The sequence below is a fragment of the Anopheles bellator genome, chromosome 1 (assembly GCF_943735745.2).
Source record: "Anopheles bellator chromosome 1, idAnoBellAS_SP24_06.2, whole genome shotgun sequence".
Taxonomy (NCBI): domain Eukaryota; kingdom Metazoa; phylum Arthropoda; class Insecta; order Diptera; family Culicidae; genus Anopheles; species Anopheles bellator.
Genome location: NC_071285.1, coordinates 34,675,039 through 34,688,410, shown reverse-complemented (window position 1 = coordinate 34,688,410; position 13,372 = coordinate 34,675,039). Strand labels below are relative to the sequence as shown.

Here is a 13,372-nt window from a genome sequence, read left to right as displayed (position 1 = left end):
GAACTAGCATTCGATCTGCTTCGTTTTCACGAAAAACAACACATTTTGATTACTGATTTATTGATTTATTTGTATTTGAATTGTCGTAAAGTATGGTTAAAAACTAGATCGAATATTCCACCGTGCGAAGCAAACAAGCTATGTAATGAAAAAGCAAGAAGTAAACATCGAAAAACAATGCGAAAGGTCAAATCGATAAGGATTGTAAATCTACAAGATACTGGTATAAGCATAAAAAACATTAGCAAACAAATTGCATCTATTAACTCGTCCTTTGCTTCTGGTCGAGTATTAATACAATCATGAAAGATAATCGAATTTATAACTGTGTCACATGCAAAAGGTAAACCGAGAAAAAAAACCCGAAGGTAAAGGGTGCTTCGCGATCTTTCGCGCTACATTCTTCGTTATTGTACCGCTTCGTTTGCTTTCTGCTCTAGGACCCCGATAACTTTGGAGAGGTCGCAGTCCTTAGCTATCTTGGCGTACTTCACCTTCCGAACTTCCGGTAGCGTCAGCCAGAATGGTACCAACTGGGCAATCAGTCGAATGTGCTCTTCAAGCTCTTGCAGCGTCAACTTCCCACGATAACTGTTTTCGATTTTCACGAGCGGCGTCTCCAGAGGCAAAACATTCTTTCGTTCGGTAACAAACACATTTCTTATGTGCCGCGCCAGTTCCGGAAGCCGCCCATACTTGATAGCTTCCTTCTCCTGCGATGGGCGCCTCGTCATCTGATCCAGTGCTTTGGCCGCTTGCTTCGCTCGAATCTTTTCCAGCAGAGCTTTGGGAATGGTTTTCAACACATTATAATCCGCCGTTATGCGAGTAGTTGATTCCGGTTTGACACTGACCGAGGGTTTGTTGTGTTCGCTTGCATCTACGATCGAGAGATTTGCAGTTGCTGTAGTCGTTGCAGCCTGCCGTTTCTTTTCTTCCAATCTTTGCAATGCCCTCTCGAGCGGTGTGCCGCAGTTGAACAAGTTTCTTGCGGTCGATAGTATATCTTTGGCCGAAGAAAACTTTTCCACATTTGGTGGTTGAGGAAGGGCAACTTGTTCGATGTCAGGACACGCACTCTCGACATCAAACTCTTCGTGCCATCGAACAATCTTTTCGCGCTCAACAGTTAACGGAGGGTCGCGGGCCGATAGAAATTCTTGATGAGCATCCTTTGCTTTTTCAAGTAGAAGACGATGGAACCGTTGTTGGCGTTCAATCATAACTTGCGAGTTCATCGCTTGATTCTGTAGCGTGCGCAAAAAGCTGGCATCGTGTTTTTCCTTGCCCTCGGTCGATTTCTCCTGGATGTTTGGACGTATGACAAGCTGGTACGTCTCGTGTTTCGTGGCAGACCCGTAGTTTTTCGTCATTTCCTGGCTCAACAAAAACGCATCTGGGTAAAGGTGTTTTATCTGTGCTAAATGCGACTCGTAAAAATTTTTTCTAGCCATCCGTTGCACGGCCGGTTTGAGTTTCTTAAAGGTGATTTGCTCTTTGCGATTGTGAAACATCGCAACCACCGTGTCAATACACTTAAAAAGCTCTAGTAAGGATCGATATTTGTACGGAAGATGCAACGTCGGCAGACCGGGAATCGTCAAGGCATGGTAACGTTGGTATGCAGGAACCTTCTTTGGGCTTGCTGTAACAGGAGTTGCTGCTGAAGGATCCTTTATGGGACTCATAAGCGCCGAATGGCGGGTAGGTGTGACATTCTTCGTTGCAGAGTTCATGTTGGTGCTGTTTTTAGTCGGCGTCTTCAGCATTTTTGTTGGAGTGGTGAATGTTTTTTTGGGACTGTAAAAAAATAAGGAATTTTAAAGACACCAAATTACCGCACCGCAGTCTCAAACTACCTTACCTGACCATCACCTCCATTTCGAGCGAGGCAAATTCTTTAAGATTTTTCGACGCAGCTTCAGCATTTACGGCTGGCTTTGGCTTCCCCTCGAGACCCTGCTTTTGTAAGCGTTTCAATTCGCTCATTCCTTTCTGTATGGCGTCCATCTTTGATTTGAATTCCGGGAGGCGTGGATGGCTGATCAGCCGTCCGCGAGCTGCTCCCAGCGCATCGTTAGCTTTCGCAGTGTTGGCCAACGTTGATTTTTTGGCAACTTCGTTGGCTTTGTTTTGCTTTTGCAGCTGTTTGTTGGTGTCTCGAGAAGAAAACTCAGCCCCCTCCTGTGTCGAGCCATCGGTTGGTTTTTTCGGTGAAGCCAACTTGTTCATTAATTCAACCGGCTGCTTCGCGGGGCTATTGGTCGTGTTGTGCCGCTTCTGAGGCGAGAGGTTTCCTTTCTTAATAAAGGATACAAGTTTCGGCTGAGCGGCGGAAAGCAAAGTTATCGTTTTCTCGTCCAAATCCACTGTCCCGATGCGCTTGATGGCCCGTGATGCACGTGTGACACGGCGACCCAGCTCTGCCATATCCGATGGACCAACGACACTCTTGCCATCTGTCTCATTGTTCTTTGAAGAGAAGTTCGTTGTGTTAGCAAATATATAACGCAGCTTTTCGTGATCATCCGAGTTCTGTGAACTGTTTGTCAAGTTTCCAATGCTTTCTACAGCTGGGTTGTCCAGCAGCAGTACCTTATTCCTTTGCGCACCACCCAAGTGATCAACAGCTGCACGTTTGCGGGTGTTAAAATACGATGCCACCGTTGGCTGCGACATTTTGATGCCTTACGCACTGAGCAAAACTAAAACTGCTGTTGGTCCTTTAATTCTTCGCTAATTATGCCCCAGCCAGACGAGGGAAACGCAGGCGTCACTAGCACCCGAATCAGCAAAACATAATGGCGTAATGATGATTTGTCTGTCAATTGAGCCCGCCAAAATGCCCTATGTTTGACGTTTGTTTTGATTCCACTCAGTTTAGTACTCGTTTCGGAAAGTTTCGTTTAGTACAACAGAGTACTGTCTGAAAGTGAAATTCAGTTCTAATATTTTACACAACTAAAAACAAGCTTTAACACTAATGTAATATTTTTTAAGCCTTGATTTCACAAAGTTCTTGTTTTATTTTCGTTACAATCATAAATCCAGGAGCCTGTTCATCGACAAAGTTGTCAGTTGGTCGATTTTATTTGTTTTGATATCGAGGATCAAGGTGTATGACAAAAGTTTCTATAGGGTTTATATTTCTTTATATTTCGTATCTACATTTGGTAACTATCTTCAATAAAAGACATTTAAATTTGCCCAAGCTCAGAATAAATTTTGCTTATTCGAAACATCGCATTAGAGAGACTAGTTTTCCATCAAAAATATATAGCTATTTATTTGTCCCACAAGTGCTCTATATAATTTTGAAAATTAAACCCAAAACAATATCACATAAGGAGTGGGATAAACAAGGAATAATTTCATCGATTGCAGAGCAGAGGAGCGAAAATGTCAACCCTAGGCTTGTTTGGAGAGTTCGGAATGTATTGGAAGATGTGTAGACTTCTCAGTCATGGTGTTGATGTAAAAAAGCAAAAGGTTGTAGCGGCAAGAAAAGAAACGGCAGGAGCTTGTGGAAAACGAGAAAATACGCGACTCTACACATCGAGAAGTGTCTCCAAGGTATAATCAGCTCTAGAAAACGTGCGTGAGCAAACGTAGTGTAAACGGCAGGTGTAAAATAGGGTAAAAATAAAAGAACTCCCCGCCATCGAACTGCGGCAGAGCAAGCTTGTGCGTGTGTGTGACGATTCTTGGGCTCCTAACGTGCTTGTGCTCCGGGCGCCACCGAAATCGTTCCATCAGGCGTCTTCCGTTTCCAATGTTTGCATCTAGACTAATACCACGAAGAAAAGAAAGAAGGACGCACCCAAAGATTAGGGGTGATACTGCTGTTTGGCCATCCCAATAGTGCGGTACCATTTCCGCACCGTGTTACGGTAAACCTTCCTTGCCGTCCTGCCGTCGTGCCGTCGTGCGGCATTCCTGCAGAGGTTTCGGATCGGACGGTTTCAAGAACGGACAATAAAGGTGCTCATCAAAACGAGAATCCTGCGACGCGAGCAACAAAACCCTGTTCCGAATATAACCCTATTATTGCGAAGGGCAAGAGTCACAAGGCAAGTGTTTGTCGCATCCATCAACGACGGTAGTTTGCCAAATCGAACAAGTGGTCATCTGTCCGGTCCAAGTGGGCATGTTGCAAATCTTGTAACTGCGCGAAAAAAGTCATCGCCGATACCTGCACCCGATAGTTCGATCATCTATTGACGCACAAGTTGCCTGCCAGGGAAAGTACAGGACTCGGATAGTGGCCCACCTTGCGATCTCGCGGCTAGTTAAGGAAACCCACATTGACAGTTGTAGCAAAGGCTGCTTCTATTCGTGGTGCGCATAAACCCTGGTGTGTTTGAGTGGGTAAGCAATAGCAAAACGCGAAAACAGTGTGATACAGGCGGAAAAAGAGAAATGTATGAGGCACATCGAGAAGGAAGCGAGCGGAAAGAGAAAAATGCCGTCTGATATGTGGTAGAGTGAGAGCGAATAGGAAAAAGAGTTAGGACGTAAACGGGCGTGCGTGCGGGCGGTTCGCCGAGTGCTCAGTCGGTTTCGGTCGAGAATTGTCAAAATTTTTCGTTGCCAAAGGAGCACAGGTTTTTCCCAATGAATTCCGCACGAGGAACAGCAGCAGTAACGCACCTAGGCGACGGGTGGCTGCGGGGAGCTTCGAACGAATTGTGATTCTTTAGTTATGGTGTTTGGTGTTCCTAGATTTTGTTTTCTGTTCTCTGCAGAACATCACTCTTTCGTTTATCGTGAAATCGTTACGGCAAGCGAAAAGCAAAGTCGGCTTTCTTATCATATTCCAATTCCCTTTTCCGTTTTCTTTTTAGTTCTCTCCCCAGTTATAAGTTCCCTGATCCTCCGGTTAGTGTCAGCTTAACATATAACTCCATCGCTCGGTATCCCATCCTGCTTGCGATATCGAAACACGGATGGCAGAAGGAGCAACAACTTCCCCGTTTTTGTAGTTGTGTGACACCGCAGTTGCATAAGAAGGACTCCTCGTAAGCACGCTACATCGCACCGGTTCCGAGTGTGGTTCGATCTCAGACAGAGCAAATCACAAAGTCCCCCATCAGAACGGTTGGATAGCAAATCATTTGCACACCGCCAGCAGCCAGGAGCCCGAGGACCGTCAAGTACTCAAACAAACCTAACAACATTGCGAGTGCGCGAAGCAGAAACACGGTAAACAAGGACACTAATCGACCGGGGTGTGAAAGAGAAAAGGACTGAATTGATGAGAACGTGAATGTTGTGATTCTTCGCGGAGCAGGAGAAATTGACGTGAATTACGAAGCGTGTCCGGGCGTGGTAGTTACGGCGGAGGGTTTTAGTACCAAGTGGACGAAGCGTCGAAGCAATGAACACTAAATCCGATACGAACCGACACGTGCTGACAATACAGGCGAAGAAAAAGCGTCATAAGACGGGGAAGAGAAAGGGCAAACAGACGACGGCAGCGGCGGCAGCAGCGGCGGCGGCGGCAAAGACGGCCGCGGCAGCAGCGGCGCAGAACACCGGCCACAACAACTATCACTCGACCACGGCGTCCAGTGGTGGTGGTGCTTTCGTGGGTGCCGGAGTGCAGCGACAGCCGCCGGGAGCAAACAATGCGGAAAATGACTGTCCCGATGCGGCTGCAATTTTCGTAGGTGACGGTGATGGTACGATGAGTGACAATCAGGAAACGGAGGCCCTCTGTCCCGATGTGATTTGCATGGATGACGGCGGTGCTGGTGGCAAGCGGGCACCGGTGGGTATCGGTGGCAGCCTCTGGTCAACCGATGCGAACGCCAGCTCATCGAACGAAACGATCGAGCAGGACCGCGACGGGGACGGGTACACGAGCGAGGAAGAAGAGCAAGAGTGCCGGGAAGACTACGGTCGCGGGGGCTACCATCCGGTGAAGCTCGGCGATCTCTTCCTGCAGCGCTACCACGTCATTCGCAAGCTCGGCTGGGGACACTTCTCAACGGTCTGGCTGAGTTGGGATCTGGAAGAGAAGCGGTACGTGGCGCTCAAGATTGTGAAATCGGCTCAACACTTTAGTGACACGGCTAAGGACGAGATACACATCCTGAAATCGATCCTGAACGCCGATCCCGAGGATCCGAAACGTGACAAGGTGGTACAGCTGCTGAACGACTTTCGGATAACAGGCGTCAACGGGACGCACATCTGCATGGTGTTCGAAGTGCTGGGTCACAACCTGCTGAAGTTGATCATGAAATCCAACTACCGTGGCATTCCGCTGGCCAACGTGAAATCGATCATCCGGCAGGTGCTCGAGGGACTGGACTATCTGCACACGAAGTGCAAAATTATTCACACCGACATCAAGCCCGAGAACGTGCTGGTATGTGTGAACGAGTGCTACGTGCGTAAGCTGGCGTGCGAAGCGACGGAAATGCATGCGATGGGTTGCAAGCTGCCGATATCGCTCATCTCTGCTGCTCCGCCCCAGCTTCAGGAGCAACCAGTCAGCCAGAACATGAGCAAGGCGAAGAAGAAGAAACTAAAAAAGAAAGCAAAAATGCAAACGGAACTGATCAGACAGCAAATGGAGCACCTTCAGCTGCTCGAACTGGGACTGGAGAATGGTGACCGTTCCACTACAATAACTAGTACTATAACAACAGGCAGTGCGGCGGCCGAGGGCGACGACTCAACGAAGGCACACGGCGAGGGCGCCACAATTACTAAGCCCAGCGTTTGCTCTGGGACCGGGTATGAGATGACTTCTGAAACGGAACGATTGTTAGTGAATGGTGCTGGTGGTGGTGTCGACGGAGGTGGGTCATCGTCATCGGGTGAGGAGGATCGCCAAACGCCAAACGCTTCGACGCTCTCCAGTCCATCGATCAGTGAAGCCACATCCAATAACAATGAGGAAGCCTTGGACCGGAAATCGCCGACGACCGATGGTGCCGAAAACGATAAGGAAACCGTCGGTGATAATAGTGATTCGAAAGCGGCCGAAAAGCCTTCATCTTCATCTTCCGTCTCTACCGCGAACTCGAAGTTGCACATTGGAGAATCAGTACGGAAAATATTGTCCTCGGTAAAAGAACCGAAAGATCCGGCATTCGAAGTGTGCGATATCGACGTCAAGATAGCCGATTTGGGAAATGCGTGTTGGGTGGACAAGCACTTCACCGAAGACATCCAGACGCGTCAGTATCGCTCGCTAGAGGTGATTATTGGTGCTGGTTACGATACATCGGCCGACATCTGGAGCACAGCGTGTATGGCTTTTGAACTGGCCACTGGTGACTATTTGTTCGAACCGTTTTCCGGGAACGATTACTGTCGTGATGACGATCACATTGCACACATTATCGAACTGCTGGGTCCGGTCCCAAAGCGCATTGCCCTTTCTGGGAAAAATTCGAGCCATGCGTTCAACGCTAAGGGTGTGCTGAAAAACATTTCCGGCTTGAAACCGTGGGGATTAGTGGACGTGCTGATTGAGAAGTACGAATGGCCAGTCGAGGACGCCTTCGAGTTTAGTGACTTTCTCAAGCCGATGTTGGACTACGACCCGAAGACGCGTGCAACCGCCGCCGATTGCTTGCAGCATTCGTGGCTACGGGAAAAGCCCTGAGCCACATACTGTGCATCGTACCGGCCGATACCATGTTGGTAAGTGGCAAATAATTGTGCCCACTCGGTAAAATAGTACTCTATCAGAATGTTAAATTGCGGATTACAAATTGTGCATATGTGTCTGTGTGTGTGTGTGTGTGTGTGTGTGTCCGTGTGGAAATGAGCCCTTCTAGTTGGTGGCGAAAGGATATACATACGAAAACAAAAAGCAATCTGGCGAATCGAAAAATAGTTTCTTTCAAAATAGCGACTGGTTGTTGGAGCAGAAAAGGTCGTGTGCAGTGATAAATGCAACGTGAAGAATGCACGACGATTATTGCTTTGTGAATCAATTGTTTTGTTCGATCGAAGCCCAAGAAGCAGCATACTCCAGCTAAGCAACTGACAAAAAAGCCAAACGAAGGAGCCTGTGAACGGACATGGTAGAGTGATTGATACAAAATGTTGTTGAAGTGAACTGACTACTAGCGAGTGTGAAATACATAACAAACTAACAAGCCTATGTGCAGGAATAGTCAAATCATCAGCTTTACAAAATAGAACAATACATGGTGAGTGATCTTCCATTTTTGTGGTGGGCTCGGAGTTTAAATTGTTGTGAATTATTTTCTTGTGTTTCATTTTGAATCGATAAGAACAGAAGAATATATATTGCATATTTTTATTGTGCTGTTGGTTTCACAAATATTACTTGCTTGCAAATATTTTCGATTGAACGGTTGGTTTCATCGTCAAAATGTTCCTTCGAAATTCTCATTATCCTTTCTTCTACAATAAACACCTCTATAATTCAAAAGAAAAAAAAGAAACTTTCTTCTACAAAAAAGTTAACCATAACATTATAATGTACTTTCGATGCGATGCAATCAACCATGGTAGCGAAAAGATTGAATTTAGCGATAACTATAATTCTTTAAAATGAACGAAATTCCAAACTATTCTTATGCATAGATTAGATCTGTAAACATTTTGTGTACACTTGGCTAAGGAAATACGTTATTTTACACTTTATGCTTGATGACGACAAAAACGACTGTATTTGTTTACCAGATGGGGAGAAAAGTTAAAGCTTTGAATTACTAGAATTGCATGGATGTGATTTCAGTTATTTTCGATAAACTGACATATTTAACGTGGTTTGTTTTACAGGAATCTAATTGACAACATCAATGTCTGTGCCACGTGTGCCCTCGTTAGCAAGCTACAAGGATATGAACTTTTGGATCTCGAACTGTGAGGCAGGTGGATGCATCGGCAAGGAACGACCTATGGTATGCGACGAACAGTGGACGATTTCGCAAGTACGTTGTTAGCATCCACAAGTGAGGGAAATTGTTAAAACATGTTGAAAAATAATAATATAAAATATAAAATAAATAACCAGAACCAGTTAGAGACATTTTACAAAAATAATAGGAATTATAAACAAATCGGTTATTAGCCTGTACCATTGTATAAAGAATGTTTCATAATCATCATAAAACGGCATACAAACACAGGTTAAGAGAGTGATCGTGGGCACAGATAAGGTTAAGCAACACGCAAGCCGCTAGAAAATTTCTACACAAACTGTTTTTCTTTCATCTAAGCCTACTCTAAATCTGTAAAAGAATAAGTTCCCAAAGACCCCAGGAATGTACGTAAAACGACACCTCCAAAGGAAATATAGAGCGTGCCCGGAGCAACATTTTGTAGAAGCACAATGCTCGTGAATATTTTTTGTTAGTGATATGATGGTGCACTACTTTGGTGAGTTAGTTGAATGTGAAATTGCAACAGGAGGGACCCGAAGAAATCGATCGATTTGTCGGAAGTTCACGTGATCCTCATGAAGCTCCTAATGGGACAAACCTTTTGGCAGCGTTTTGTTGTGAACTGGTGAAAGTGAGCTGCCAAAGGGCTGTAGCTTCGAATGGATGTTCTAATTCATGTCTAAACCTTACCTCACCGTGGTGTGTTCTTGAGCCAGTTTTTCAAAATGCCAAAATTGAAAGCTACTGGAACTTTGCTTTATTACATGTTGGTAAAAGGAGGCTACCCTTTGGCGTCTTTCGATGGATAATAATCTTCCATGTAAACTCATGCCACATTCACAACGGCAAGGCGCATTTGTAACATATTCATCTAATGTTCTTTCAACTACTTACAAGTACACGCTGTGCTGTCGTCTGGCCGGCTTTTTATTCCGCGATCATCGCAAAACACTCCCTCATTTCGTTTTGTAAGTATGGAATCTAAGAGAGGTAACCACAATACCCTGTCTCTACTCTACGTCTGATGCAAAATATCATGTCGCGCATGCAATAGAGTCAGTATGCTCAGCAATCATCGTCCTTTCTCTGGAATCAAACATTTGTGGCTGCCAATCTAACAGGGTCTTTTGATAAATAAACGTTGTAGAAAATTTAAAAAAATGTACGTAAGAGAAAAAGATCCTGGTAAGGAATAAAGGGCCATAAGGAAACCTTCTGTTTTAAGCATGATCTCAATATGTGCCCTTCCCCTCTTGTTGGTCGCCTTTTCTTTCCCCTTTACTCTGTTAATTTCTCTCTCTTTTCTGTCACTCTATTGTTTGATTTTACGAGAGCAACGGAAATTGAGTGCAACAAAGTGATGCATTCAGGGAACAATCCGGTCACAGGCTCTTTATTCGGCGCCACTAAAGTCGGTTGGTCGAATCTGTGCTAGAGAAAGTCGGATCAATAGAAATTTTAGTTCTGCCCTCCTTATTAAGAATGTCCAAGAAATGTTTCTGTCATCACCAACTTTATATAAAAAATTAAGTGCATGAGCTATGGCATAATGACAGCATGCTGTTATGTTGCTGATGGCGGCGTGGATGGAGGAGGTAGCAAAAAATATATATATATTGCTCCGACTTTCTCTAGCAAAAATTCGATCAACCGACTTTCGTCGCTACAGCAACCTGCTAGTCGGGGCGGAGATAGAAAAACGCCGCCCACGTAAAATTGGCGAATGTTTAAACATCACTACTTTCGTCATATACACACACACACACCAGTTCAAGAACTAGATAATTTTACAATCACTCATAAACTGCTTCCATCGCCAAGCAGCTTTGTCAGCTGATCCGATGTTAACATCATCATCTATAGCTAAAATGTTAAAACCATAATAGTATGGGAGCATCGCAGAATTTCGCTACTCAGCAGAGATGATTGATTATTATCGTACGAGATAAACTCGAAAGGAATAAAATATTCTTGTTATTTTGACTATGTCACTTCTCAGTCCCCATCTCGACCATCTTAGTTTGCAATCAAATTTACAGCACACTTCACGGTGTTTCCTGAATGTTGAGTGTTTTTGTATATACTGAGAGGCAGGCGCATGGATGTATTTTCACTACATCTGGTTACAATTACACTTATGCCATGACCGCACGCAACCATATGAAACTAACTGTGGGGGTTTTGTAAAATTATATTTTATTGCTGTGTGTATATAAATACTTTATTTCCGTTTCTCCCCAAAGCTCCAGAAGGCAGTAGTTCGTAAAAAATGATAGACTTTGAAAAAGTATCATGTATGGAATATAAATATTATTCTAGAACAAGGGAGCAAACAATAATTTTGGTTCCTGTAGAGAACGAATAGGACACCATAAAAAAAGTTTGAAAGAAAGCGTAATGAACACATATACAAAAGGCCACAATTCAGTGTTGCGGATTGTTGATAATAGTTCTGTAAAGTAATTGTATTGCTAATCAATTATATTTATCGCATCTCCTATTCTCGTCTCCTGTATCGGAATTTGTTACCAATTCCGGTTGTGAACAGCTAGAAAATGCATCATTCTTCCCGCCATCCAACCTGTGGGAGAATACTGTTTCGTCACCACCCTCTATTCATTATTGAAAAACATTAAAATATTCCTGCTGCTTCCTTTTGAAGAGAACGAACACAAGGAAAACAAAACGATTCACAAAACGAAGCCAGCCGCAATGCAAACAATAAGAAAATGATCATTATCATCCCTTATTGTGTAACTGTGTACGACCAAAATTGAGGTGAACGCTCGCCTAACAAAAACTTCCAGCTGGTTGGTGGTTTGGTAGCCGACATACAGAGAAGGAGTCGATTTAGAAATAGACCAGCAGACTAACGCGTATAGAGAGCAAGTAAAAATAAATTTACATCCTCCACTAGAAACACGGAACAAGGGAAAGAACGAGAGTCTGCATGAGGAAGTGATACGGACAGATTACTAATGTTATAGGGACGTACTTTTTATAGTAAAAAATCTCCCTTCAGTCAGTGTGTGCAAAACTATAGCAAAAGTTATGCTGGTAATTACAAATATGTATCAAATGAGCCAGGCAAAGCGGCTGTCGCATGGAATACGCAAGAGAAGACATAATAAACATTTTCTTGATTGTTTTCTATGTTCAACGAGGATGTAGGAAGCCTCTCACATGGCTGGAAAGCTGGAGGAGTACGCATTGTATGATTTGTAGACCAACAATTATCTAGCAATGTCGTAAATATTTCTAAGGAAGCATACATACACAGTCATTCAGGCGCACACATACACACACACCCAACTACAATTGAAAATCATGCTATTAGCACATGTACACAATCTATACATATACAACATGAGCGAAACCACGTGCGTAAGTAAGTAGGATTACTCTGGAGGCAATCGAAGTAGAAGTCACGTTATGGACAAAAAATGTGCAGGAAGAGAGTGTACGATGCAGGAAAGATGTAAGTAAATCGAATAAAAGCACATCCTCTCGGCAGGGATGGGCTTAGGATGTAGGCGCCGCACTGCAAGAAAGCGATCAAAGCGAATGCATGGATCTTAACTACACAAAGCTCCGAAGTGACTCTGAAAGTGACCGGGTCATATTGGTTGATGAGATGCTCATACCGAAAATAAAATACGAGAAGAGTGTGTGATATTGTTTCACAACATAAAAATGAAATTCTGCAACGTAAATGGTCTATTCAGCTCTGCCCCCTGTATGTATTTTGCATGTCCTTTTTTCTTCTTTTCCAATAGGAAAACATCCTGGTAAGTATGGCCTCCGTGAAACGGAGAAATTTTACAGTCTGTGAACCGGAATTCGGCAATTTAAAATGTTTCATCAAATGTGTTCGCTTGAGCAATTCAACACACGATCGTCGTTGTGTCAATGGTCATGAATGGACGTTCGTTTTTCGTCAACTATGTTCCGTTTCGTCAACGTAAATCCGCTTACGTGAGTGTTTCGTCTTGTGACGCCAACTGTGACGAGCGAGGAGAGAATTTGTTTATCACGATTTTCTAAATATAAAAACACACCTATAAGCTGCACGTTGCGTGAAAAACGTTAAGCAAATATTTTCCTTTGCCACTCTTTGTGGGCGATTTTTCATAAATTCTTGTAAGACTACCGCCCCGTTGCTTACGATAGCTTTGGACCATGGACATTATTAGCACAAACTGCAACTTTTGTCAAATTGTTTAAGATTCCATGATATTTGACGGACAAAGAGAAAGTACATCAATTACAAAAAACCAGTCATCATCAAATGTTTCGTTTTCTGGAATTGTTAGATTTTATCTATTTCGAAGGCTCGAAAGCGGAAGTTTCTGTCAAATGTCGAATCAAAACCGCCAATAACGAAGCCGAACGAGCCGGCTACTTATTCACCATTGTTCATGCATTTCAATAAACACTAGATTCGTCGGGAACATAACTCGGAGAGGGTGGTAAATCAATCACGCTGTACGATCCGG

General features: G+C 44.0%; 2 protein-coding genes across 2 annotated transcripts; one reads left to right on the top strand and one right to left on the bottom strand.

Annotated features, from left to right (window-relative positions):
- Window positions 1-88: 88 nt before the first annotated feature.
- Window positions 89-2,679, bottom strand: LOC131216324 (DNA replication factor Cdt1). The gene is made up of 2 exons (XM_058210778.1): window positions 1,865-2,679; window positions 89-1,800 (listed from the first exon to the last, which is right to left on the bottom strand). The coding sequence occupies exons 1-2, from the start codon at window positions 2,677-2,679 to the stop codon at window positions 408-410; spliced, it is 2,208 nt and encodes a 735-aa protein (XP_058066761.1). The 3' UTR covers window positions 89-407.
- A 2,650-nt stretch (window positions 2,680-5,329) lies between these two features.
- Window positions 5,330-12,541, top strand: LOC131205565 (SRSF protein kinase 3). Its single transcript, XM_058197715.1, has 2 exons — window positions 5,330-8,174; window positions 8,773-12,541. The coding sequence occupies exon 1, from the start codon at window positions 5,378-5,380 to the stop codon at window positions 7,619-7,621; it is 2,244 nt and encodes a 747-aa protein (XP_058053698.1). The 5' UTR covers window positions 5,330-5,377; the 3' UTR covers window positions 7,622-8,174; window positions 8,773-12,541.
- Window positions 12,542-13,372: the final 831 nt, after the last annotated feature.

Excerpts from the sequence above, each read along its gene's own strand:
- LOC131205565 (XM_058197715.1), top strand. The coding sequence starts at position 5,378 with ATGAACACTAAATCCGATACGAACCGACACGTGCTGACAATACAGGCG.
- LOC131216324 (XM_058210778.1), bottom strand. The coding sequence starts at position 2,679 with ATGTCGCAGCCAACGGTGGCATCGTATTTTAACACCCGCAAACGTGCA. Across the intron at positions 1,801-1,864 it reads GAAATGGAGGTGATGGTCAG|TCCCAAAAAAACATTCACCA; the intron begins GTAAGGTAGTTT and ends ATTTTTTTACAG.